At 44.3% G+C, this 27402-nt stretch overlaps 1 protein-coding gene across 2 annotated transcripts in view; it reads right to left on the bottom strand.

Annotated features, from left to right (window-relative positions):
- The window catches only part of LOC111953069 (cadherin-13-like), a 692508-nt gene that overhangs the window by 55005 nt on the left and 610101 nt on the right, over positions 1-27402 (bottom strand). For both annotated transcript variants that reach the window (XM_070435180.1, XM_023972160.2), the window contains one exon: positions 5470-5612. In XM_070435180.1, coding sequence (XP_070291281.1) covers positions 5470-5612 — 143 coding nt within the window. The remainder of the gene's footprint in view (positions 1-5469; positions 5613-27402) is intronic.

Here is a 27402-nt window from a genome sequence, read left to right on the forward strand (position 1 = left end):
TACGAGCCAACATTTTAAGAGTGTTTCCCAAACAAGCACATAGAGAGAATGTTCACTAAGTGAGTCGTTAGACCATGTGTCGATACTATTGGCTGCTTCAATAGTATTGAAATCAATTTCATGTTTAATCGATTGAGTTATATGTTGCAACTAGGCTACTGCCTGTAATGTTTGCATGTGTTTCATGATGTGTGACATAATGTGTGCAATGATTTACCCAATCTGTGACTTAGTGCATTATTATTGCCTAAGTATAATAAGCCGCCTCAATAGCACACTTGCAGCCATAGGTGGTAATACACTGTATCTCTAGGAGCTGATCCATCGTCAGTATTGTGTAATAATTGTAATGTTAAAAAGTTTGTTGCTGGCTGAAAAGTTAAGAACTACTGAAGTATAAAGGAGGAAGTAGAGCGAGGAAATCAATGATGATAGTATACGCTGCTCCTGGACCACATCACAATGTCTTCCTTTACCCTCTCACTCAGACGCCCAGCCTATATCCATACAATAATATACAGTAAGACTTTGTTTTTATCTATCTCTCTTCTCCTTCCCATTCTCTACCGAATCACTTTATCTTTAGTTTTATCTGTATATATTTTCTACCTTCGCTCTCTTTCGCTTGCTTTTTCTCCCTTCCCTTCTAAAGCAAGGACCATCCCCCTCAACCCCTCTCTCTCCCAGCCAGAGCACTCTGCTGGTCAGTTGGAGGCCTGGAACATTCCTTTGAGTGTTCCTGATAAAGATGTGTGTTAGATCGATACCCTGTTAGTAGCTGGTATAGGTGTGTTGTCATGCAATCATCTAAAAGATCATTGTAGACAAGCTTCAGCCTGTCTATGACAGAGCACTTACCTCAGGCCAGGTGCGCACACACACACACACACACACACACACACACACACACACACACACACACACACACACACACACACACACACACACACACACACACACACACAGGTAAACAAACAAGAAAACACACACACATGTCTCTTATACACATCTAGATGTGTATAAGAGACAGCACACACACACACACACACACACACACACACACACACACAGGTAAACAAACAAGAAAACACACACACAGAATGGCATGCAGTGCACGGAACCTGGGTTAGCTGTGGCGACATGGGCCATTACTCCAGCATATCCCCAGAGGGCATGTTCTTAGACATACAACACATGGCTCAAATGGCCATCAAAAACTATGATTTACTAGCAGGTTACGGCAGCAGCTAGACTGATCGGTGCATGAACATCATAACAGACAATAATTCTACAGAATAATGTGCAAAAAATCATAACTGTCAAATCATGATGTCCGAACTAGGCTATTGAGAGCAGATAATTAAACCCCTTCATTGACATTCAGCATATTAATGAGTCAAATACTGCTGGCACAAAATGTAGACTCATAATTAATGCTGGCAACGGCAAACTACACCACACTACACCATCTTCCAGATCGGGTTTCTTTCCTGCGGTCTCATCCCCATCATCTGCCTCTAAGACAGTCTGTCATTTCATATGCTTGTTCTTCCAACTGCTCAAACCACTACTCCCTTGCTACTTCTCTTCATCTCTCTCTCGCTTGTGAAAGAAGGAGTGGGACTGAAAGGGTGAGAAGTGGACACAGCTATAGTGCTGGAAACATTCATAGATATGTTTGTCTCCAGATGTCATCTGAGTCTGGTCGGCCGCTGGACTCGCCCCAGCCCTGCAGTCCCAGAGCACCATCGGACCAGAGTGGAGTCCCGCCCCGGCTTCCTCCTCTCCTATCGCTCAAGCTCCTCTGCTCTCCTCCCAGCTACCCACTGCAATGAGGCTAGGAAACACTGTCACCACCGATAAATCCACGATAATTGAGAATTTCAATAAGCATTTCTCTATGGCTGGCTATGCTTTCCACCTGGCTACCCCTACCCTTGTCAACAGCCCTGCACCCCCCACAGCAACTTGCCCAAGCCTCCGCCTAAATTGTTGCAACCCCTATTACTAGCCTGTTCAACCTCTCTTTCGTTTCGTCTGAGATCCACAAAGATTGGAAAGCTGCCGCGGTCATCCCCYTCCTCAAAGGGGGATGACTGTAGACGCAAACTGCTACAGATCTATATCTATCCTACACTGCCTTTCTAAGGTCTTCGAAAGTCAAGTTAACCTCTTGACGCTAGGGGTCAGATTATATTTAATTTTTWAAATAACGTTCCCAAGGTAAACTGACTATTTCTCAGGTCCAGATCGTAGAATATGCATATATATAATTTACAGATTAGGACATAAAACACTCCAAAGTTTCCAAAACTGTCAAAATATTGTCTGTGAGTATAACAAAACTGATTCTGCAGGCAAAAACCTGAGGAAATCTAACCCGGAAGTGATTTTTTTTTTTTTTTAATCTGTGTTTCCTTGCCCGTCTTTCTTCCATTTAAAGGGGTATCAACCAGATTCCTTTTCCAATGGCTTCCTCATGCTGTGACCAGGCTTTAGACATAGTTTCAGGCTTTTATTTTGATTTTTCAAAAGTAGTCAGGTGTCCTTTGATTAGTTCCTGCGCGCGAGAGGGGTAGCTCTCCATTTTTCTTTCTCTCTTTTATTGAATAGGTTACGGTCCGGTTGAAATATTATCGATTATGTTTGTTAAAAACAACCTGAGGGTTGATTATAAAAAACATTTGACATGTTTCTACGAACATTACGGATACTTTTTGGAATTTTCGTCGAAGCGAACGAGGCTTTCGTTTTCTGAACATAACGCGCAACCCAAATGGCTGTTTTTTGTATGATAGAAAAGAGAAAGTTGTAATGATGAATGGGATAGAATCTGAGAACAAAGAGAATGAACATCTAAGAAGGATAGAACTGAAAGTCACAGAGAGGGATTTAGGCAAGAAACAAGCTATAAAGACCGAAAGATTAGTCCAAAAGGTATGGAGAGAAAAAGGAGAGAGAAAAGACCAGTAACCCAAAGCGTATTAATTTTATTGCTTTTCTGACTTTCGTAACCAAGCTAATATAAAGCTAACTGTTCTAGCATTGATTGATACACTCACAAAAGCTTGGATTGCTTTCGCTGCAAAGCATATTTTCAAAATCTGACACGATAGGTGGATTAACAACAAGCTAAGCTGTGTTTTGGTATATTTCACTTGTGATTGCATGATTATAAATATTTTTAGTAATATTTTGGCATTTGGCGCCCTGCAATTCTAGCGGTTGTTTAGAGAAAGGGATCCCGTAAAAGGGATCCGTAGCGCAGAGAAGTTAATGGAGCCATCAGAAGTTCCCTGAAGTCCTCCTAGTAGAGAGGAGCCCCTTCTACTGTCCTCTCTCTCTCAAGGCTCAAGTGATGTGGGTCTGAGTATGCCTCTCAAAGTCACAGTCAGTGACAGAGTTCCAGGTAGAACCCTTTTGGTACCAAGTAGTACCGTTTTGGTTTCCATGTAGAACCCTGTCTATAGAGGGTTCTACATGGAACCCAAAATGGTACTTCCTGGAATTTTCTGGGGGGTGGCACACGAGGAGATTGGCTGAGTCAGGTTGGAGACCTGAGCCAACTCCTCGTGCTTACCGTGGCGAGCGTCGTACTGGTCAGGCACTGTGTTATGCGGTGGAGCGCACGGTGTCTCCAGTGCGCGTTCACAGCCCGGTGCGCTACATCCCAGCTCCTCGCATCTGCCGGGCTAGGGTGAGCATCCAGCCAGGACGGGTTGTGCCAGCCCTGCTCTCCAGACCTCCAGTGCGCCTCCACGGCCCAGTATATCCTGTGCCGGCTCTACGCACAGTGTCTCAGTGTCACAGCGTCTGCACAGCCCAGTGCGTCCTGTGCCAGCGCCCCGTATGTGCAGGGCGAAGATAACCATCCAGCCAGGACGGGTTGTGCAGGCTCTAAGCTTGAGACCTCCAGTGCGCCTCCACGGCCAAGTGTATCCGGTGCCTCTGCCAAGGACAAAGCCTCCTGTATGTCTCTCCAGCCTCGTGAGTCCTGTGCCCGCTGCCAGAACCAAGCCTCCAGTATGTCTCCCCAGCCTGGTGACTCCTGTGCCTGCTGCCAGAACCAGGCCTCCTGTATGTCTCCCCAGCCTGGTGAGCCCTGTGGCAGCTCCACATACCAGACTGCCCATACGTCTACTCACTACAGTGATGATCCATGGCAAGAAGCCTCCAGTGATGATCCATGGCACGAAGCCTCCAGTGATGATCCATGGCAAGAAGCCTCCAGTGATGATCCATGGCACGAACCTCGCAGTGATGATCCATGGCACGAAGCCTCCAGTGATGATCCATGGCAAGAAGCCTCCAGTGATGATCCATTGTAAGCCTCCAGTGAGGAGTCATGGCACGAAGCCTCCAACGACGGCTCCAGTCCGGAGCCTCCAGCGACGGTCTCCAGTCCGGAGCATCTAGCGACGGTCCCCAGCCCGGAGCCTCTAGCGACGGTCCCCAGCCCGGAGCCTCCAGCGACGGTCCCCAGTCCGGAGCCTCCAGCGACGGTCTCCAGTCGGCGAGGCCTCCAGCGACATTCTCCATTCCGGAGCCTCCAGCGACATTCTCCAGTCCGGAGCCTCCAGCGACGGTCCCCAGTCCGGGCCTCAGCGAAGGTCCCCAGTCCGGGGCCTGCAACGAGGGTCCCCAGTCCGGAGCTTCCAGCGACAGTCACCAGTCCGGGGCCCGCAACGAGGGTGCCCAGTCCGGGGCCCGCAACGAGGGTGCTCAGTCCGGGGCAACACACAAGGGTCCCCAGTCCGGGGTCGGCGACGAGGTGGCCCGCACCAGAGGTTCCACCAAAGTGGGGTGAGCCAGTGGTGGAGCGGGGTCTGCGTCCCGCACCTGAGCCACCACCGCGGATAGATGCCCACCCAGACCCTCCCCTATAGGTTCAGGTTTTGCGGCCGGAGTCCGCACCTTTGGGGGGGGGGGGGGGTACTGTCACGCCCTGACCTTAGAGAGCCTTTTTATGTCTCTATTTGGTTTGGTCAAGGTGTGATTTGGGGTGGGCATTCTATGATTTTGTATTTCTATGTTTTGGCCAGGTATGGTTCTCAATCAGGGACAGCTGTCTATAGTTGTCTCTGATTGGGAACCATACTTAGGTATCCCTTTTCCATCCTTTCTTTGTGGGAAGTTAACTTTGTTTGTGGCACATTGTTAAGCTTCACGGTTGTTTTTGTATTGTTTATTGTTTTTGTCGGCGTCATCCTAAATTAAAGGAATATGTACGCTGACCACGCTRCGCTTTGGTCTACTTCATTTGACGGCCGTGACACCATTTTTTGTGTTGATGTACTATTTCAAATCTGTCTTTGAAGTTGTAAGGGTATTATTTGAGGATTAGACATGAAATTTTATGAAATATTCCTTATACCACATTCTCTCCAGATGCAGAATAGATTATCATCACACCATTTTTTGAGGACTCCACATCACTATTAAAAGAGATTTACTGAATCTCTGACTTACCGTTGTCTGTGGCCATGAAGATGGCAGTGTATTTGTTGTCTTGAACGTAAGGCGACTCTCTGTCCAGATTGGCAGAGGTGTTGACCGTACCTCTAACCGGGTTCACACTAAGCCAGTTAGCCGGGTCTCTCAGAACTGCAAACCTGAACAGGGAACAGATGACAGCTGATCAGAATATAGTCAGGGCAATGCCATGGTGTCATGACTGTCCTGTGAGGATCAAAATAGGTCAGATCAGCATGGCAATAGAAAACTTCAACCATACCCCCTCTCACCCATAGAGGGGGGGATAAGGGAACTGGTGGGTGTTGACAGCTCACACCCTGTTGTAAATCAAAGACAGAACATTCAGCATCTCCCTCTCCAATATTCTCCAGAGGAATGTGCCTCTACACAGACCTTTTCCCCCCAAAACTCTAACATGTTCTAAAGTGAATACTGGAACAATATATCTAACATAGAATGTGGGGAATGGTCAGAGGCGACCTAAAGAAACACTAATGTCGGTTTGGTTGTTATTTTGTGATGTCATTAAAACTGTTATAAAGGAAATACTGTAATTTGGGAAGTATACCCACTATATGTGTGAAGTGTCCATCCGATGCGTTGTGCATGAAATATGAAAAATTATGAAAGCATTTTTGTTTAGAGAGGGACATGATTTTAGGAGCCATAAGAGATAATTGATTTACATAACTTTGCACAGTGAAAAGTCATGCCCCTGGGGGAGGTCAGAGAGCATGTCAGCCTGACAGAACCGCCCTTTTGAACAAACTGTATAAAATGACGGGTTAAGAATTAACATATCAGACCAGAGAGAAATGGAGCTGCAGCTCATGTTTAATGTGGTTTGAACTCTGAAATCTAAACACGTGGTAGAGACGATAAAGTCTCCTTCCAGACAATCATTGGTACGGCTGATTAGCCGTCCTAAGTAAAGTATCTTCAAAAGTGAATTTAAGTGGAACCATTCTACTACTCTTCTCAAATCACCGTAGTACGCTACTCTCATCACCCCACTGGGAATCATCGACACGGCTGGCTAGCCTGTCTTCAAAGAAGCATCTTCCAGAGCAAATGGAAGGAGAATAAATTCTGTAGTTCTGTTCAGGACTACATGAAAAGTCACCGGATACCGGACGACTGCAGAGGAGAACAACAGTAGAAGACCTGAAAAGGCCCAACTCCCTTTCCTAGGTGGCCTGGTTCCGACAAATACACGAAGAACCAAGACATTTCACGTAAATACATTCATGATCTCTTACTCAAAGAGGGCGGCGGTTTGTGTGCAAAGTATATGATTAATGTGAGAGTAGTTTCTCTGTCCCTCTCCATGTCTTTTGTAACAAGCAGTACTGAATCATAAGTAAGGCTCAAGTTTTTTCAGATGCAGGAGGTTAGGACTGTTCAGAATGATGATATCATACAAGGTTATGATTAATAAGTTGACTGTTTATGSATGTGATAGGTAAAGACATTTAGAGTTTAATTCAGGAAATGGTAACTCTTTAGAGAACCAATCTTGTGGTGACCCAAATCCTAATTTTTATTTTTTATTTTTTTATTTATCCGTTATTTTACCAGGTAAGTTGACTGAGAACACGTTCTCATTTGCAGCAACGACCTGGGGAATAGTTACAGGGGAGAGGAGGGGGATGAATGAGCCAATTGTAAACTGGGGATTATTAGGTGACCGTGATGGTTGAGGGCCAGATTGGGAATTTAGAGATTGGGAATTTAGAATTTAGATTAATGAGTTAGTTGTTACAATTAAACCTAGTTGTTTGATTAGATAATTAGCAGTCATCAGATTAATGACAGTAAAGTCACGACAATGGTATGAGACAAATACAACATGATTAGATATGGAGATACTGTAGCTACAGTATTGCTACAGTATAGCAAACTGGCTACAGCAGGAAAACAATTCTGCAGCAACATAAGCTTTTTTAAACCTTGCTATGCAAGAATATCTCAGCAACAAAAGATTATACATTTGTATAGGACATCAGCTAGTAAGAGCTTTTTCAGTAAAGACATTTTAACACTGTTTCTAAGGAAGATATTGAGATACTGAAATGACAATATCTATCAAAGACACAAAACTGTTGAATTGAAGCATGATGAGACTGTTGAAGTGCAACGGGTGCTGTGTGAAGTTGAAGCTGAGGTTTAGTGGACGGTCTGTGTATGTCTGTGGATGGAGTGTGAAGATAATGGATGAACTCAGATAACTCCTCAGAGAATAATGTATTTGCGTGGAAAGCAGCTGGAGTCTGAGGCTGAGGCATGACCCTACTAATGTGATCCTGAGAGCCAGGTGATGGGAGGTGCATTTTGATTGGATGGGGAATGGTGCCGTGCCTCTGGGGGTTCACATCTGTGTTCATGTCACACACCGCTGATTTAGTGGCTCAATCCCATTTGGCACTGTTGGTAGAGCATGGCACTTGCAACTCCAGGGTTGTGGGTTTGATTCCCACAGGGGACAAGAATGAAAAATGTATGCACTCACTACTGTAAGTTGCTCGGGATAAAAGTGGCTGCTGAGGGGAAGATGGCTCATAATAATGGCTGGAACGGAGCTAATGGAATAGCATCAAAAATATGGACACCATGTATTTGATACCATTCCACTAATTCTGCTCCAGCTGTTACCATGAGCCTGTCCTCCCCAATTAAGGTGCTACTAAAATGTAAAATACACACACAGCCCCACCCCTAAACTCTTTAAGTTTACCAATAAACACTCCACATGCACCTTTGTATTTTTACACTCTCAGACACGTGCACACAAATACACACACTTCCTGGTTATTAGCCCTTCATCACTACCAGGCATCACAACATCACACAAGCTCATTACTTTAGAAAGAGGAAAACACAAGATGATTATCCTGCTGCTGTGGGTACACAGATAGTCACTTGATCTATTATAACATGGGTTGTATATTGTCTGCTTGGCTATTTGTTGATAGAATCTATTCAGATGCAGCTTAAATGATAAAGCTTACAAAAGGTTTTCCACCACCGGTTATCCACAACATCATTATGTTTGACTCTCTGCAACTGTTTCTCTCACACACATGCATGCGCACACACACACACACACACTGGACTTCCTGACAGGCCACCCCCAGGTGGTGAGGGTAGGCAACAACACCTTCGCCACGCTGACCCTCAACACAGGGGCCCCTTATTGGTACGTGCTTAGTCCCCTCCTGTACTACCTATTCACTCATGTCTACGTGGCTGCGCAAGTTTGCTGACGRCTCGATGGTGGTAAGCCTGATCACCGAAGATGATGAGACAGCCAATAGGGAGGAGGTCAGTGCCCTGGCAGTGACCAACCTCCCCCTCAACGTCAGCTGTAGTGGAGCGGGTCTAAGTTCCTCGGTGTCCACATCACTAAGAAATTATCATGGTCCACACACACCAACACAGTCGTGAAGAAGGCACGACAATGCCTCTTCCCCCTCAGAAGGTTGACAAAATTTGGCATTGGCCCTCAGATCGTATTATCTATCCTGTTGCCTAGTCACTTTAACCCGACCTATATGTACTGTACATATTACCTCAATTACATTGTATCCCTGCACATCGACTCGGTACTGGTACCCCGTGTATACTTTTCTATTATTTTTCTATTTCTCCCTGCAGTTTTGGGAAGGACCCATAAGCATCTTACTGTTAGTCTACACCTGTTGTTTACGAAGCATGTGACAAATAAAATGTGATTTGACACACACACGCACACGCACACGCACACACACACACACAAAAAGAGAAAAGCTAAGAGCCAAAAATTGCCTGTACTGTTAAAAATTGACTTCACTTTCATAAAATGTCCAATAGCATAGTGATTTGCCCATATTTCTGCTTGAGTGGTAGAATTTATCCCCTGAGCTACTGTATACGGCAAATCCTGGCCTGACCCCTACTCTACTAAGAACTGAGCCCATTTCAGCTTTCATCGAACAGTTATACAGTAGCCTCCCAGCAGACACCTTATAGCAGGGTTTCCCAAACTCGGTCCTGTGTGCACAATTTGTTTTTTGCCGTAGCATTACACAGCTGATTCAAATAACCAATTCATCAAGCTTTGATTATTTGACTCAAATGTGTAGTGCTAGGGCAAAAACCAAAACCTACACCCAGAGGGGGGAGGGGAAGGGGGCACAGTACAGCCCACTCAGGGGGAGTACTTTTACTACATAACAGGATGAGGCAGTCTATTCTAGGATAATGCCAGTACCACACTGAGAGAGGACGTCAAGACAATGCAGCAGCACTCTTTAGGAGTAATCTGCTCACCCACACAGTTCACATACTGTAGTTATCTCTGAGGTTGAGAGGCTTTTAGGATCCACGATAACACTACTATTGCATCAGATGCATATGGATTATGCATTACACGTGTTGTGTGTGTTGTGTGTGGTGTTGTGTGTGTGTGTGTGTGGTGTGTTGTGTGTGTGTGTGTGTGTGTTGTGTGTGTGTGTGTGTGTGTGTGTGTGTGTGTGTGTGTGTGTGTGTGTGTGTGTGTGCTGTGCGTAGAGAGAGAGAGAGTGAGAGAGAGTGTGAGAGAGAGTGTGAGAGAGAGAGTGAGAGAGAGAGATGTGAGAGAGAGTGTGAGAGAGAGTGTGAGAGAGAGTGTGGGAGAGAGTGAGAGAGAGGTGAGAGAGGTGTGAGAGGAGGTGTGAGAGAGAGTTGAGAGAGAGAGTAGAGAGATGTGAGCAGGAGTGTGAAGAGAAAGTGAGGAGACGATGGTGTGAGAAAGAGTGTGAGAGAGAGTTGAGTGTAGAGAAGAGAGAGTGTGAGAGAGAGTGTGAGAGAGAGTGTGAGAGAGAGTGTGAGAGAGAGTGTGAGAGAGAGTGAGACAGAGAGAGGTGAGAGAGAGAGTGTGAGAGAGAGTGTGAGGAGTGTGAGAGAGAGTGAGAGAGTGAGAGAGAGAGTGTGAGAGAGAGTGTAGAGAGAGTGTGAAGAGAGAGTGTGAGAGTGAGAGAGAGGTGAGAGAGTGTGAGGAGAGGGTGTGAGAGAGAGTGTGAGAGAGAGTGTGAGAGAGTGTGAGAAACAATGAGAGATTTGATTGGTTCAGTATTGTTTCTAACACCATATCCCTTATCTTACTGACAGCAACTATTTCTGAAAAAGCTTGTACTAAGTGGTTTATTCTGCATCCTCTTTTAAATACAACTTATTGTAAGTGCATTGGATAAGACCATTTGCTAAATGATGGACTGTAAGTGGACTGTGGAGAAAGGACAGATACAGTTGAGATACATAGGTACATATAACACAGGATGTGTGTATGCTGTAAGTTAGTGAGTTTATGGCTACAGTACATATCTGTCTCTAACATCTGTTTTCAGTGCAGCATTGGTGCCTTTGTTCATTAGTGTTTCCTGTGACATGATGATGTCGTAAATTTCCCCAGCAGCTGGAGAGAAATGCTGACTCTTACTGTACATCACATCACATTAGACAGGCCCAACTTGCTCTGCTCTACCTTCGCACTCCTAATCCGGATGGGCAGAGGGGACAGTAATCACGGGTACCACCAAACACCCTGGCCCGCTCAGGAGCAATGCAAGCGTCGTTCCACATCTAGCATGCAAGGGCACATCTGCTTAGTCTCCAATAAAATGCCCAAATAGGCAATACACTCATTTAATCTTTTTCACACTTGCGCTTTTTTACGCTGTGTCAACCAAGTACATTTCCAGAGGTGTGTTGCATATTGATGCCCCCCTCTGTGGCCTCTCCGTTTTCAGGCTGGGAGGCTGGGTGTCTGTTTGCTGCTGGAGCAGGTGGATGGAAGTGGGGAAGGGAAAATGCTACAGGCTTCCTATCTGATATGTGTTATTTAAATGGCTGAATATGTAGCAGCATTTCAACCAATGTTTTTCTTCATTGAAAATTTTAAGTATGACTGCTAGCATGATCACCGCGTTCCTGAGCCCCCCCACCGCCCCCCCCCCCCCCCCCCCCCCCCCCCCCCCCCCCCCCCCCCCCCCCCCCCCCCTCCCCCCCCCCCCCCCCCCCCACTCCACGGACCACAGCGCCAAAACCTGTCTGGCAGTGAAATGCCAATGTACCTAACCTTGACGAGTGAACTGTGACTTAGACAAGTGCATACTTCTGAGGTGTGACGTTTTGGCAGCATTTCAAAGCCAATGAACATGCTCCCTCTCTCCACTGTCAGACAGCAGTGATCAGTGACTGAAAGAAACAGAGGGAAGGAAGTCAATGCTAATGCTCCTCTCTATCAGTGAGCCACTGTATGTGAAAGAGACATTTGAGGGYAGCCATTACTTAATGTGAAATTAATGTGAAAAGTTTAGGGCCTGTTTTTGGCATCAGCAGTCTATAGACTTCATCAGAATTCAGAACTAGCTGAGCAGGAATTAAGGACGTAGAGATAACAGTAGAATGCAGAGGAGTGTGAATAAAGGAATGATGAAAGCAAGCCCTCTCTCTCGTTCTCTCTACTTGTCTTTATCCTTCACTACCTCGTTCACTCTTTCTTAATTTCATCAAACTGTCTGCTACTCCGCTGACAATGGCTCTAATAACCTCTGATGTTTAAGCAGCATTGTGAAAAAACATGCATTTATTTGTCAGTTGATAACAAGGTGAAAAGACAGAGATGTTGGCTTTGATCGCGTCTGCCCCGGAGAGAACTGCAGCTACTGTATAATCAGAGAACTGATAGGGCCTGATAGGAAAATTGCAGTCCCCCATGCTGCCCAACAATGCTCTGCTCTGGCCCACAGGACAAATTGTCATTGTCACACCTGGTCATATTTCTATTCCATATCAGCACAATAGCAGGGCTGTAGAAAGGAAATATATATGATGGGCCGAGTGGGCAAAATAAACACAATGTGACTGGCCATCAATCAGCTGTCAGACAGAGCAGCTCAGAGGGAGTCAGAGCCCCTCGTCTGTCAGCACCGCCATCACACATCGTACCAGGCATCGTTTCGGTCGGCTATTTATTTTGGCCTCGTTAACACTGTGACTGTCACTCCCCATCCATTCATCTAGGTCTGATGGGGGGGACCCCACTGACAGCTCAAACCCGCCCAGCCATCTCTCCCCAGTCCAGGACCATCCCTAATACACTGGGACTGGCAGGTAGACTAGACTACAGCACAGATATCATAGAAGTAATTGAAACAAACAGTTGACACAGTCCTTTAGAGTCAAACTCACCTCAGTCAGTACCACTAACACTGCTGCAGTCAAAGGTTCTGACAGTAACTCAATTAGCCCATGTCAGCTAAGATTTTTTAGATTGGTCAGTTAGTCTAGCGGCCAGCTATCTAAACTTGAAATAATCATGGTCGAATTGCCGATCGGCTGATTACCGACGGATTTCATTAGTCACTCTCGCTCAGATATTTTTTTTAAACGGCAAACATTTCTCTCCACCTTACGGCAAAATGTGTAGAATGCAAGAAATTATCTGTAAAACTGCTAATATTTCTCTCCGCCCAATGGCAAAATTAGTAGAATTGCATGAAATTTGTTATAAAACTGCAACATTTTCTCTACACYCCATGGCAAAATGTGTATAATTGCAGGATATTAACTCTAAAACTTTGAAAAGGGGAGGCCGCTAAAATATTATACCTAAGAATCCCCAAAAGGCTAGGGCATGGTCTATGTGGATATGGATGTGGGTATGCATAGCCATGAGCCACTGCGGCCCTTCATGAGTTTGCATAGCCATGAGTTCTATTTTTTTGTGGCCCCCCCCCAATCAAAGTTGCCTATCCCTGATCTAGACAGAGGCAATTTGGAGCGATGTGGGTTCCTGCCAAGGCCTCTCAGCTCAGTGGCATCTCCACTACCAGGTCAGCAAAGCAAAGATGTCCAGAGCTGCTGAGTAAACTTTACAGAGACAGAGAGAGAGCCAGAGAGAAAGAGAGAGAGCATGACTGAACCACACTGTACACAGTGGTGTATCATTGGTAATTCCATGTGCTTACAGATGTAGGATCGTAATTTAATCAGTCTTTTGTTGCTGAGAATTTTTCCTGCACCACTGGAAATGCAGATGAGCTCAGTGATTTAAAGCTAATAGCCTATCCACCATCAAGCAACATTATGGACTAAACATTACTGTCGCTGCAGAATTATTTTGCTGTGACAATATAGGTATCTACTATAGAAAAATAAAGACATTGGCAATGAAATGAGCCTTTTTATAATTGATGTTTTGGCTAGAAGGTTGTTTTTTATGGTAGGCTACAGAGCACTGCTGCAGACAAGCGCGGGAGAATAATGGCTGTGAATGGATATTACACATGCTGTTCCGAATTCCCTGCTGGTGACTGTTATCAGCAACTCACAACCCTGAGCTGCACACTCCACTTCCCATCTCCCGCACCCGGAGCCTGAGAGTCTACGGGGTACCATAAACCTGCCTCTCAAACTCTCTCTGACCTGTGTGACCTGTGCCCTGTTACGTTACTAGGAGGCTGGACATCTGCCCATCCTCTTGACTCTGCAGGTCACACAATACTTGCAGTGACAGAGAGAAACATCTATGTCTCTGCCCATCAACAACTGGACGTGTGGGACAGTGTGTGTAACCAAAATCCACTACCAATCTACTACCTCTCCCACGTGTCATCCCCATATTCAGCTTCCTCAGTGTGTTTAAATTAAGTTCCTGTATGATAACTCTTGGGCTGCTTTATTCCCCTCTAACCAGAGGTGGTGTCAGTAAGTCAAAATTCAGTAAAATACGTAGAGCCAGGTCGCTCTCTTTCAAACACACTTGCAAACACACACGCACACACACACGCACACAAACGCATGCACACACACACACACACACACACAAATGCACCCAAGTACACCCAGACAACTGCACCCAATCTCTCTGCAAGGGTAATAGCAGCCACTGTAGCATATTTCCATAAATTATCATTCAATGACATTTATTATCATAATAAGGCACAAAAAGCTGCTCTTTGCATCAGTTGAAAATCATAACCCTGTAATTAACACAGAGAAAAGCAATTGATCTGCGCTTCAGTGAGGCGTTGCAGTGCAGTCTCTCTCTCTTCCTCTTGGCACCTTTTGGGATTGTTTTAATTATCTCATGGCATCATGGTTATGTGTCTGTAGCTTTCCCCCTCCACACATTTGGCACTCTATTACATTGATTCTAAAATGAGAGACTAAAATACAGAGCTGATTGGACTGTAATCTGCCTCCACTCAACCCAGGAGGGAGAATCTATCAGAGACACAAAGAGAAGAGAGTGAGAGACAGACTGGGATGGGGTGATAATAGGTTTCCCCTTACAAGCTAGACAGAGCTTGATAGGATACACCTGATAGTAAGAGATATGGTCCCAGAGTTACAATTCACTGGGCACAGACTGGTTGAATCAATGTTGTTTCAACAAAATGTGTTTATGTCAAGATTATGTCATCATTGTAACCAATTAACAACATAGACAAACCTTGTATGAAATAAGTTGAACTTGTACTGTAGAGGAGCGCTGAATTAAAACATCCACACCAGACATCAACCACAATGAGAATACACAAGGAGCTCTATTCACTGGGCAGAGAACAAAGATAGAGGGGTGCCACTCACCGCAAGCACCCAGCTGGAGTCGTCCTTCACCCTTCTGCTCATCTCACACCTCTAGTCTACATCAAAGCTCCTCCGATTAGCTCAAGGGCAGCAAGTTTAACAAAATGGTGCTCAGATGGCCTGCCGCGTTCTGACGAATAGTGATGATGACTACAACACAGCCAAGCAACTTCTCCATTTGAGAACAATACACTGCATGCAAAAGTGCCTCAAACTCTCTTATTTCCTCAAGCAAACAGTGTAAACGACGCAAAATTAATTGTTGAGATGTCTGTGTAATAAGTTATAACTTTTTAATGTGTGTGGTATGCTTTTATGACAATTAGGTATTACCCTTATTCGTTGACTGAAAAGTATACTGTTTGGTATCTGTGTGATCATCAAGTTTCCACACAGGTGGTGGAAGACGTTATGAGAGTGTACAAAGTACCCTTCATTTATGTGGACAATTGATTAACTCATGCCCTGCCGTAAGTCACAGAACAATGCAGGTGATGCATGGGGCTGACCCAGATCCAGGAACTATTCCTTCACCTGAGCCAATCACAGCTCTCCTAATGGGAGGCCTCACCTCTTCCTGTCCTGGACTATAAACTGAATGTGAGAACACCACTCCTTGTGTTCGGACGGCGACCAGCCATATGGTTTTTGTCATTTATGAATTACAAAACCATTCAAGGACACAGTGGCAGTATAGTATCATGCTATACATGATGTCAGAGCTCTGGCTCTGCGCTTCACAGCGATGTATGGGTTTTGACTGACAGACATTCTGAACTTATGCACCTCGCCCAACAAGAAGTTGCACCCATGCTTTAAATTAAGAGGACTCTATGTATTTTGAAAGATGAGACCTTGAGGATGTTTATAAATACCGCTTTGATGTCATGCCAGCAAGCTAAACACCAGTAAGTCCAAATGTGCACTTCACATTTCCATGTCATAAAACTCATGCCATAGTAAGTGCAGGGGTGGAAAAAGTACTTAATTGTCATACTTGAGTAAAAGTAATGATACCTTCATAGAGATTGACTCAAGTAAAAGTGAAAGTCACCCAGAAAAATACTACTTGAGCAAAAGTCTAAAAGTAAGGGTTTAAAACATAACTAAGAATCAAAAGTAAATGTAATTGCAAAAATATACTTAATTATTAAAAGTAAAAGTATAAATCATTTCAAATCGCTTATAATAAGGAAATCAGATGGCACAATTTCCTTGTTTTTTTTATTTACGGATAGCCAGGGGCACACTACAACACGCAGACATCATTTACAGTGCCTTGCAAAAGTATTCATCCCCCTTGGCGTTTTTTCCTATTTTGTTGCATTACAACCTGTAATTTAAACATCTTTTTATTTGGATTTCATCTAATGGACATACACAAAATGCCTAGCTCCACCCTGCAGTGCCTAGCTCCAATCCCATTCCCTAGGCACTCTCATTTGTTGCCTTCTGTAACCGTAAAAGCCTTAGTTTCATGCCTGTTAACATTAGAAGCCTCCTACCTAAGTTTGTTTTATTCACTGCTTTAGCACACCCCGCCAACCCGGATGTCCTAGCCATGTCTGAATCCTGGCTTAGGAAGGTCACCAAAAACCCTGAAATTTACATCYATAACTATAACATTTTCCGACAAGATAGAACTGCCAAAGGCGGCGGAGTTGCAATCTACTGCAGAGATAGCCTGCAGAGTTCTCAAATCAAATCAAAGTTAATTAATCACATGCAGTGAATTCACCTTACAGTGAAATGCTTACTTACAGGCTCTAACCAAGTGCAAAAAAGGTATTAGGTGAACAATAGGTAAGTAAAGAAATAAAAACAACAGTAAAAGACTGAAAAATAACAGTAGCGAGGCTATATACAGTAGCGAGGCTATAAAAGTAGCGAGGCTACATACAGACACTGGTTAGTCGGGCTGATTGAGGTAGTATGTACATGTAGATATGGTTAAATTGACTATGCATATATTTACATTTACATTTACATTTAAGTCATTTAGCAGACGCTCTTATCCAGAGCGACTTACAAATTGGTGCATTCACCTTATGATATCCAGTGGAACAACCACTTTACAATAGTGCATCTAACTCTTTTAAGGGGGGGGGGTTAGAAGGATTACTTTATCCTATCCTAGGTATTCCTTAAAGAGGTAGGGTTTCAGGTGTCTCCGGAAGGTGGTGATTGACTCCGCTGACCTGGCGTCGTGAGGGAGTTTGTTCCACCATTGGGGTGCCAGAGCAGCGAACAGTTTTGACTGGGCTGAGCGGGAACTGTACTTCCTCAGAGGTAGGGAGGCGAGCAGGCCAGAGGTGGATGAACGCAGTGCCCTTGTTTGGGTGTAGGGCCTGATCAGAGCCTGAAGGTACGGAGGTGCCGTTCCCCTCACAGCTCCGTAGGCAAGCACCATGGTCTTGTAGCGGATGCGAGCTTCAACTGGAAGCCAGTGGAGAGAGCGGAGGTATATATATGATGAACAGAGTGTAGCAGTTGCGTAAAAGAGGGGTTGGCGGGTGGTGGGTGGCGGGTGTCGGGACACAATTCAGATTTGTGTCCCGCCCGGTTAGCCAATGTGTGGGAGCACTGGTTGGTCGGGCCAATTGAGGTAGTATGTACATGAATGTATAGTTAAAGTGACTATGCATATATGATAAACAGAGAGTAGCAGCAGCGTAAAAGAGGGGTTGGGGGGGGGGCCACACAGTGCAAATAGTCCGGGTAGCCATTTGATTACCTGTTCAGGAGTCGTATGGCTTGGGGGTAAAAACTGTTGAGACTTTTTGTCCTAGACTTGGCACTCCGGTACCGCTTGCCATGCGGTAGTAGAGAGAACAGTCTATGACTGGGTACCAGGCAGTGATGCAACCAGTCAGGATGCTCTCGATGTTGCAGCTGTAGAACCTTTTGAGGATCTCAGGACCCATGCCAAATCTTTTTAGTTTCCTGAGGTGGAAAAGGCTTTGTCGTGCCCTCTTCACGACTGTCTTGGTGTGTCTGGACCATTCTAGTTTGTTGGTGGTGTGGACACCAAGGAACTTGAAGCTCTCAACCTGCTCCACTACAGCCCCGTCGATGAGAATGGGGGCGTGCTCGGTACTCCTTTTCCTGTAGTCCGCAATCATCTCCTTAGTCTTGGTTACGTTGAGGGATAGGTTGCTATTCTGGCACCACCCGGCCAGGTCTCTGACTTCCTCCCTATAGGCTGTCTCGTCGATGTCGGTGATCAGGCCTACCACTGTGAGTCGTCTGCAAACTTAATGATGGTGTTGGAGTCATGCCTGGCCATGCAGTCGTGGGTGAACAGGGAGTACAGGAGGGGTAAGAGCATGCACCTCTGGGGGGCTCCAGTGTTGAGGATCAGCGTGGCAGATGTATTGCTACCTACCCTCACCACCTGGGGGCGGCCCATCAGGAAGTCCAGGATCCAGTTGCAGAGGGAGGTGTTTAGTCCCAGAATCCTTAGCTTATTGATGAGCTTTGAGGGTACTATGGTGTTGAACGCTGAGCTGTAGTCAATGAATAGCATTCTCACATAAGTGTTCATTTTGTTTAGGTGGGAAAGGGCAGTGTGGAGTGCAATAGAGATTGCATCATCTGTGGATCTGTTTGGACGGTATGCAAATTGAAGTGGGTCTAGGGTTTCTGGGATAATGGTGTTGATGTGAGCCATTACCAGCCTTTCAAAGCACTTCATGGTGTTGGGTTCAACATTTTGAACATTGAGATACTAAATAAATGATAGAGTAGAAGCATAGAATCAAAGGAGAAAGTTAAGGGTTCTCTGTAGAAAGCCAGAAGGCTTTGGAATGTGTTTGATGTAGGAGAGGAGAGCAACGTGTTGATACAGGAAAGACAGATGGACATCTGTGTATTAGATGAAAGAGGGGTTGAGGTCAGGAGGTGAGGACAGATTCTCTTAAGAGAGTAATAAATGTTTGGTATTCTGTTACCCTCTTTATTAGCTTCCTGTAGAGCCATAAAATGTAGGATTGGAGAGAAGGAGGAGTGTCTTAACTTCCTCGGGACAGGGGGCAGCGTTTCTACTTTGAACAAATTGCGTACCCAAACGGAATTTCCTCCTACTCTGCCCCAGAAGGTAATACATGCATATTATTATTACTATTGTATAGAAAACACTCTGAAGTTTCTAAAACTGTTTGAATTATGTCTGTAAGTATWACAGAACTCATTTGGCAGACAAAAACCTGAGAAGAAGTCCAAACAGAAAGTGAGAACCTGATTTTCAAAACAGTGCCAAATGATACTCCTTATAGTTATGGATGAGCAAACACTTCCTAGGGCTTCCACTAGATGTCACCGTCTTTAGATTTTGGTTATATGATTCTACTATAAAGGAGGGGCTCATAGGAGCTATTTTACTGAGTGGTCTTCAGAAACTCTCAGTCTCTTTTGGCGCGCTCACGAGAGAGAGTGCTCTCGTTCCAATGCTCTTTCTTCAGACAATGAAATTCTCCGGTTGGATCCTTATTGATGATTAATGTAAAACACATACTAAATATGGATTGCATACATCATTTGACTTGTTTCTACGACCTGTAACGGAACTTTTTGAGTTTTTGTCTGGAGGGATTGCTCGTGCGTCATGAAAATGGATTCCTGGGCTGAACATGCTAACAACAAGTGGCTAAATGATGGGCTTTCTGGAACTTTTCAGTCATTTATTGTCGATCTGGGAATCCTGGGGGTGCCTTCTGATGAAGTTATTCGAAGGTAAGTGCATATTTATAGTGTTTTTGTAGCTTTTGTTGACGCCAAAATGGCAACTATTTCTTTGGCTGGATTGTGCTCTGAGTGCCGTTATCAGATTATTATTTTTCCGTAAAGTTTATTTTGAAATCTGACACAGCGGTTGCATAGAGGATGAGTTTATCTTTAATTTATGTGAATAACACTTGCATCTTTTATCAATGTTTATTATGAGTATTTCTGCAAAATTACCGGATGTTTTGGAATCAAAACATTACTGCACGTAACGCGCCAATGTAAACTGAGATTTTTTTTATATACAGTGGGGAGAACAAGTATTTGATACACTGCTGATTTTGCAGGTTTTCCTACTTACAAAGCATGTAGAGGTCTGTAATTTGTATCATAGGTACACTTCAACTGTGAGAGACAGAATCTAAAACAAAAATCCAGAAAATCACATTGTATGATTTGTAAGTAATTAATTTGCATTTTATTGAATGACATAAGTATTTGATACATCAGAAAAGCAGAACTTAATATTTGGTACAGAAACCTTTGTTTGCAATTACAGAGATCATACGTTTCCTGTAGTTCTTGACTAGGTTTGCACACACTGCAGCAGCGATTTTGGCCCACTCTCCCTACAGACTTCTCCAGATCCTTCAGGTTTGGGGCTGTCGCTGGGCAATACGGAGTTTCAGCTCCCTCCAAAGATTTCTATTGGGTTCAGGTCTGGAGACTGCTAGGCCACTCCAGGACCTTGAGATGCTTCTTACGGAGCCACTCCTTAGTTGCCCTGGCTGTGTCTTTCAGGTCGTTGTCATGCTGGAAGACCCAGCCACGACCCATCTTCAATGCTCTTACTGAGGGAAGGAGGTGTTGTGCCAAGATCTCGTGATACATGGCCCCATCCATCCTCCCCTCAATACGGTGCAGTCATCCTGTCCCCTTTGCAGAAAAGCATCCCAAAAATGATGTTTCCACCTCCATGCTTCACGGTTGGGATGGTGTTCTTGGGGTTGTACTCATCCTTCTTTCTTCTCCAAACATGGCGAGTGGAGTTTAGACCAAAAAGCTCTATTTTTGTCTCATCAGACCACATGACCTTCTCCATCCCTCCTCTGGATCATCCAGATGTTATTGGCAAACTTCACATGGGCCTGGAATGCGCTGGCTTGAGCAGGGGGACCTTGCGTGCGCTGCAGGGATTTTAATCCATGACGGCGTAGTGTGTTACTAATGGTTTTCTTTGAGACTGTGGTCCAGCTCTCTTCAGGTCATTGACCAGGTACTGTTGTGTAGTTCTGGGCTGATCCCTCACCTTCTCCATGATCATTGATGCCCCACGAGGTGAGATCTTGCATGGAGCCCCAGGCCGAGGGTGATTGACCGTCATCTTGAACTTCTTCCATTTTCTAATAATTGCGCCAACAGTTGTTGCCCTCTCACTAAGCTGCTTGCCTATTGTCCTGTAGCCCATCCAGCCTTGTGCAGGTCTACAATTTTCCCTGATGTCCTTACACAGCTCTCTGGTCTTGCCCATTGTGGAGAGGTTGGAGTCTGTTTGATTGAGTGTGTGGACAGGTGTCTTTTATACAGGTAACGAGTTCAAACAGGTGCAGTTAATACAGGTAATGAGTGGAGAACAGGAGGCGCTTCTTAAAGAAAAACTAACAGGTCTGTGAGAGCCGGAATTCTTACTGTTGGTAGGTGATCAAATACTTATGTCATGCAATAAAATGCAAATTAATTACTTAAAAATCATACAATGTAATTTTCTGGGTTTTTGTTTTAGATTCCGTCTCTCACAGTTGAAGTGTACCTATGATAAAAATTACAGACCTCTACATGCTTTGTAAGTAGGAAAACCTGCAAAATCGGCAGTGTATCAAATACTTGTTCTCCCCACTGTATATATATATATATATATATATATTAATATATTATATATATATATGCACATTATCGAACAAAACATAAATGTATTGTGTAACATGATGTTATATGACTCATCTGATTAGTGATTAATTTTATCTCTATTTGTGGGTTTTGTGAAAGCTATGTTGGCTGTGGAAAAATGTCTGTGCTTTTTTGGATTTGGTGGTGAGCTAACATAAATACACTGCTCAAAAAAATAAAGGGAACACTTAACAAACACAAATGTAACTCCAAGTCAATCACACTTCTGTGAAATCAAACTGTCCACTTAGGAAGCAACACTGATTGACAATAAATGTCACAATGCTGTTGTGCAAATGGAATAGACAACAGGTGGAAATTTATAGGCAATTAGCAAGACACCCCCAATAAAGGAGTGGTTCTGCAGGTGGTGACCACAGACCACTTCTCAGTTCCTATGCTTCCTGGCTGATGTTTTGGTCACTTTGAATGCTGGCGGTGCTTTCACTCTAGTGGTAGCATGAGACGGAGTCTACAACCCACACAAGTGGCTCAGTAGTGCAGCTCATCCAGGATGGCACATCAATGCGAGCTGTGGCAAGAAGGTTTGCTGTGTCTGTCAGCGTAGTGTCCAGAGCATGGAGGCGCTACCATGGAGACAGGCCAGTACATCAGGAGACGTGGAGGAGGCCGTCATAGGAGGGCAACAACCCAGCAGCAGAGGACCACTACCTCCGCCTTTGTCAAGGAGGAGCAGGAGGAGCACTGCCAGAGCCCTGCAAATGACCTCCAGCAGGCACAGATGTGCATGTTGTCTGCTCAACGGTCAGAAGACAGATCCAATGAGGTGGCTATCGAGGGCCCGACGTCCCAACAGGTGGGGGTTGTGCTTACAGCCCAACACCGTGCAGGATGTTTGGCATTTGCCAGAGAAACACCAAGTGGCAAATTCGCCACTGGCGCCCTGTGCTCTTCACAGATGAAAGCAGGTTCACACTGCGCACATGTGACAGACCGTGAAAGAGTCTGGAGACGCCGTGGAGAACGTTCTGCTGCCTGCAGACATCCTCCACGCATGACCGGTTTGGCGGTGGGTCAGTCATCGTGTGGGGTGGCATTTCTTTGGGGGCCGCAACAGCCCTCCATGTGCTCGCTAGAGATAGCCTGACTGCCATTAGGTACCGAGATGAGATCCTCAGACCCCTTGTGAGACCATATGCTGGTGCGGTTGGCCTGGGTTCCTCCTAATGCAAGACAATGCTTAGACTCATGTGGCTGGAGTGTGTCAGCAGTTCTGCAAGAGGAAGGGCATTGAATGCTATGGACTGGCCACACCGTTTCCCCAGACCTGAATCCATTTGAGCACATCTGGGCCATCATGTCTTCGCTCCATCACCAACGCCTACGTTGTCCACGACTGTCCAGGAGTTGGCGGATGCTTTAGTCCAGTTCTGGAGGAGAACACCTCAGGAGACCATGCCGCCACCTCATCAGGAGCATGCCCAGGCGTTGTAGGGAGGTCATACAGGCACGTGGAGGCCACACACACTACTGAGCCTCATTTTGACTTGTTTTAAGGACATTACAATAAAGTTGGATCAGCCTGTAGTGTGGTTTTCCACTTTAATTTTGAGTGTGACTCCAAATCCAGACCTCCATGGGTTGATAAATTTGATTTCCATTGATCATTTTTGTGTGATTTTGTTGTCAGCACATTCAACTATGTAAAAAAAAAGTATTTAATAAGAATATTTCATTCATTCAGATCTAGGATGTGTTATTTTAGTGTTCCCTTTATTTTTTTGAGCAGTGTATATGTTGTGTTTTCGCTGTAAAACATTTAAAAAATCGGACATGTTGGCTGGATTCACAAGATGTTTATCGTTCATTTGATGTATTGGACTTGTTAATGTGTGAAAGTTAAATATTTCTAAAAAATACTTTTGAATTTCCCGCGCTGCCTTTTCAGTGGAATGTCTGTGAKTATAACAAAACTTATGTAGCAGGCGAAACCCCGAGGACTAACCATTCAGATTTTTGTTTTTGAGGTCACTGTCTGTTCAATGTATTTTCATTGGGATACTCGATTTCTAAGGGACTTGTTTGCAGTTCCTACCGCTTCCACTGGATGTCACCTGTCTTTGGAAATTGGTTGAGGTTATTCCTTTGTGCAATGAAGAAGTACGGCCATCTTGAATCAGTGTAACGTTATGTGTACTGTTTGAGAGTTGCGCAAGACTAGCAAAGTAGCGTTAGTTTGTTGTCCTCCTGTATTGAAAACAGATAGACCCGTCTTCAATTTGATCGATTATTAACGTTTAAAAATACCTAAAGTTGTATTACAAAAGTAGTTTGTAATGTTTTGTCAAAGTTTACACGTAACTTTTGAGATATTTTGTAGTGACGTTGCGCAAGTTGGAAGCTGTTTTTTTCTGGATCAAACACGCCAAATAAATGGACATTTTGGATATATATGGACGGAAATAATTGAACAAAAGGACAATTTGTGATGTTTATGGGACATATTGGAGTGCCAACAAAAGAAGCTCGTCAAAGGTAAGACATGATTTATATTTTATTTCTGCGTTTTGTGTTGCGCCTGCAGGGTTGAAATATGCTACACTCTCTTTGTTTACTGTTGTGCTATCATCAGATAATAGCATCTTATGCTTTCGCCGAAAAGCCTTTTTGAAATCTGACATGTTGGCTGGATTCACAACGAGTGTAGCTTTAACCTCTAACGAGCCTCTACCCCGGGTCCGGGAGCACCCCCCATCCCCCCACACACTGATTAGCATAGCTAGCATAGCTTCACAAGTAGATAGTAGCATCTAAATATCATTAATCACAAGTCCAAGACACCAGCATGAAAATACCAGATCTGTGAATAAAGCCACCATTTCAGATTTTAAAATGTTTTACAGGGAAGCAAAATATGTAAATCTATAGCTAAACACGTTAGCAAACTACAACTATTCTAACTCCATCAGTTCTCTAACTCCTTCAGGTGCTATCACAATTCGGCTCAACTAAGATATTGATAATCCACAACACAAGAAAAACCCAGATGACAGTCTGATAACATATTCAGGGTATAGGATACAGTTTTTGTTTAGAAAAAAGTGCAATTCAGGTATCAGGTAATCACAGTTTACAATTGCACCGACCATCGCAAATCGACTAGAATTACTAGAAGAGCAACGTGTATGACAAATTTACTCATCATAAAACATTTCATAAAAATAGACAAAGCATAGCAATGGAAAGACCCAGTTCTTGTGATTTCAGACCATATTTCAGATTTTCTAAGCGTTTTTCAGCGAAAACACAATAATATCGATAAGTTAGCATACCACATGTGCAAACGTTACCAGAGCATCGATTCCAGCCAAAGAGCGCTATAAACGTAATCACCGCCAAAATATATTAATTTTTCACTAACCTTCTCAGAATTCTTCCGATGACACTCCTGTAACATCATTTTACAAATATACATATACAGTTTGTTCGAAAAAGGTGCATATTTAGCCATACAAAACTGTGGTTACACAATAAAAATACTAGGAAATCAAGCCTCAATATGTCTGACGTCATCTATCAAGGTGATCTAGTTTAATTGAAAGCTAATCATATACTGACTAAAAATACAGGGTTGACAGCAATCGAAAGACAAATTAGTTCTTAATGCAACCGCTGCATTACATTTTTAAAATTATCCTTACTTTTCAATACAGGGTTGGCCAAGTGAAGCTATACCAAAAAAATGGCGAAATATGCGTTTTAAAATATTTCGACAGAAACACGATTTATCATATTAAATATTGCTTACTTTGAGCTGTTCTTCATCAGATTCTTGGGCAATGTATCCTTTTCTATGTTATAAACGTCTTTTGGTCGACTAGATGTCCTCTGTCCCTTCGAAATGTCCACCACCAACGACCGACACCGAAAACGTGTCCCAAACTTTCAGAGTGCACAACAAAGAAATTCCTCAAAATCGCACCTAAACGGATATAAATTGCTAGTAAAACGGTTTCAAATTAACTACATTATGATGTTTTTAACAACTATAACGACTGAAAACATGACCGGAGAAATATTGCTGGTTAGACAACGATTTGGAACGAGGCAAGTCCGATGGCCTTCACGCTTCAGGCGCGCACGGACGAGAAGGACGGTCCTCTATACATTTTGGTCTTTATAATGGCTGTGAAGTCCCATCGATTCCTTTGAAAACGTGATGACGTACAGACACCCAGAGGAAGACGTAGGCAGTGTCGGTTCTTCATCAGTTGCAGTCATGCCTTAAAAACAGACCCAGATACAGTAAAAATTTCTGAAATCTGAACCCTGTCATGAAAAGTGCTGTAGAAATTGTTCTGTACCACTCAGAGACAAAATTCCAACTTCTATAGAAACTAGAGGTGTTTCTATCCAATAATAACAATAATAGCATATTGTACGATCAAGAATTTAGCACGAGGCAGTTTAATTTTGGAGAACAATAATGCTAATTGCGGACAGCACTCCCATAGTTCCAAAGAAGTAATGGTATCTTACATGTGTGATTTAATGAAAGTTTGATTTTTATATAATTTTATTTGAGAATTTGGCGCTCTGCATTTTCCTGGCTTTTGGCCAAGTGGACACAAGCGGTCCCCCTATCCAGAGAGGAATAAAGCTTCTCTAGTGTCCCGTGGGTTATTTACTCTGAAAATAAGAACCTAACGCAGTGGCGTACTACGGACGTGAGTGCTACGGATCTGTAGTCAATTCCGCAGGTTGCCTTCGGTGGTTCTTGAACACGGGGACTAAGTGGTCTGCTGAAACATGTGTATTAACAGACTCAATCAGGACATGTTGAAAATGTCAGTGAAGACACCTGCCAGTTGGTCAGCACATTGCCCAGAGACAAACGTCCTGGTAATCTGTCTGGCCCGCAGGCTTGTGAATGTTGAATGATGAATCTAGCATTGACAGAGCGGGATCACACAGTTCCATGTGAACACGACTGATTGCTGTCAATATGCCTCAGTGTTGCTTGCCTCGAAGCGGAGCATAAAGTGATTTAGCTCGTCTGGTAGGCCTCGTGTCACTGGGCAGCTCGCGGCTGTGCTTCCCTTTGTAGTCTGAATAGTTTGCAAGCCCTGCCACATAAGAACAGCATCGGAGCCGGTGTAGTATGATTCAATCTTAGCCCTGTATTGACGCTTTGCCTGTTTGATGGTTCATCACAGGGCATAGCAGGATTTCATATAGCTTTCGGGTTAGAGTCCCGCACCTTGAAAGTGGCAGCTCTACCATTTAGCTCAGTGCGAATGTTGCCTGTAATCCGTGGCTTCTGGTTGGGGTATGTACATACAGTCACTGGGGACGACGTCCTCGATGCACTTGCATGTTCGCAGTTCTGTCTTACTATAAGTTACTATAGTTCTTTCTACTATCCAGGTCTGTGCCCAAACAATGAGGCTTTTACTTTATACTATTTTAAAAATCCACCTTTCCAGAAGCAAGTCTCTCACCGTGCTGACGCTTGAGATCACCTTCTCCCTCAGCTGTGCACTGGACACCATATGTGAATTGATTGTCCCCCATCTCATCTTCAGAGCTCGTACTGCTAGGTGACCCAAACTGAGACATGCTTAACACCGCCGGCCGTCCTACAACAAGCAAATCCAAGCCGTCCTAATCCAACCACCCTCAATC

The sequence above is a fragment of the Salvelinus sp. IW2-2015 genome, linkage group LG26, assembly GCF_002910315.2.
Source record: "Salvelinus sp. IW2-2015 linkage group LG26, ASM291031v2, whole genome shotgun sequence".
NCBI classification, from domain to species: Eukaryota; Metazoa; Chordata; class Actinopteri; order Salmoniformes; family Salmonidae; genus Salvelinus; species Salvelinus sp. IW2-2015.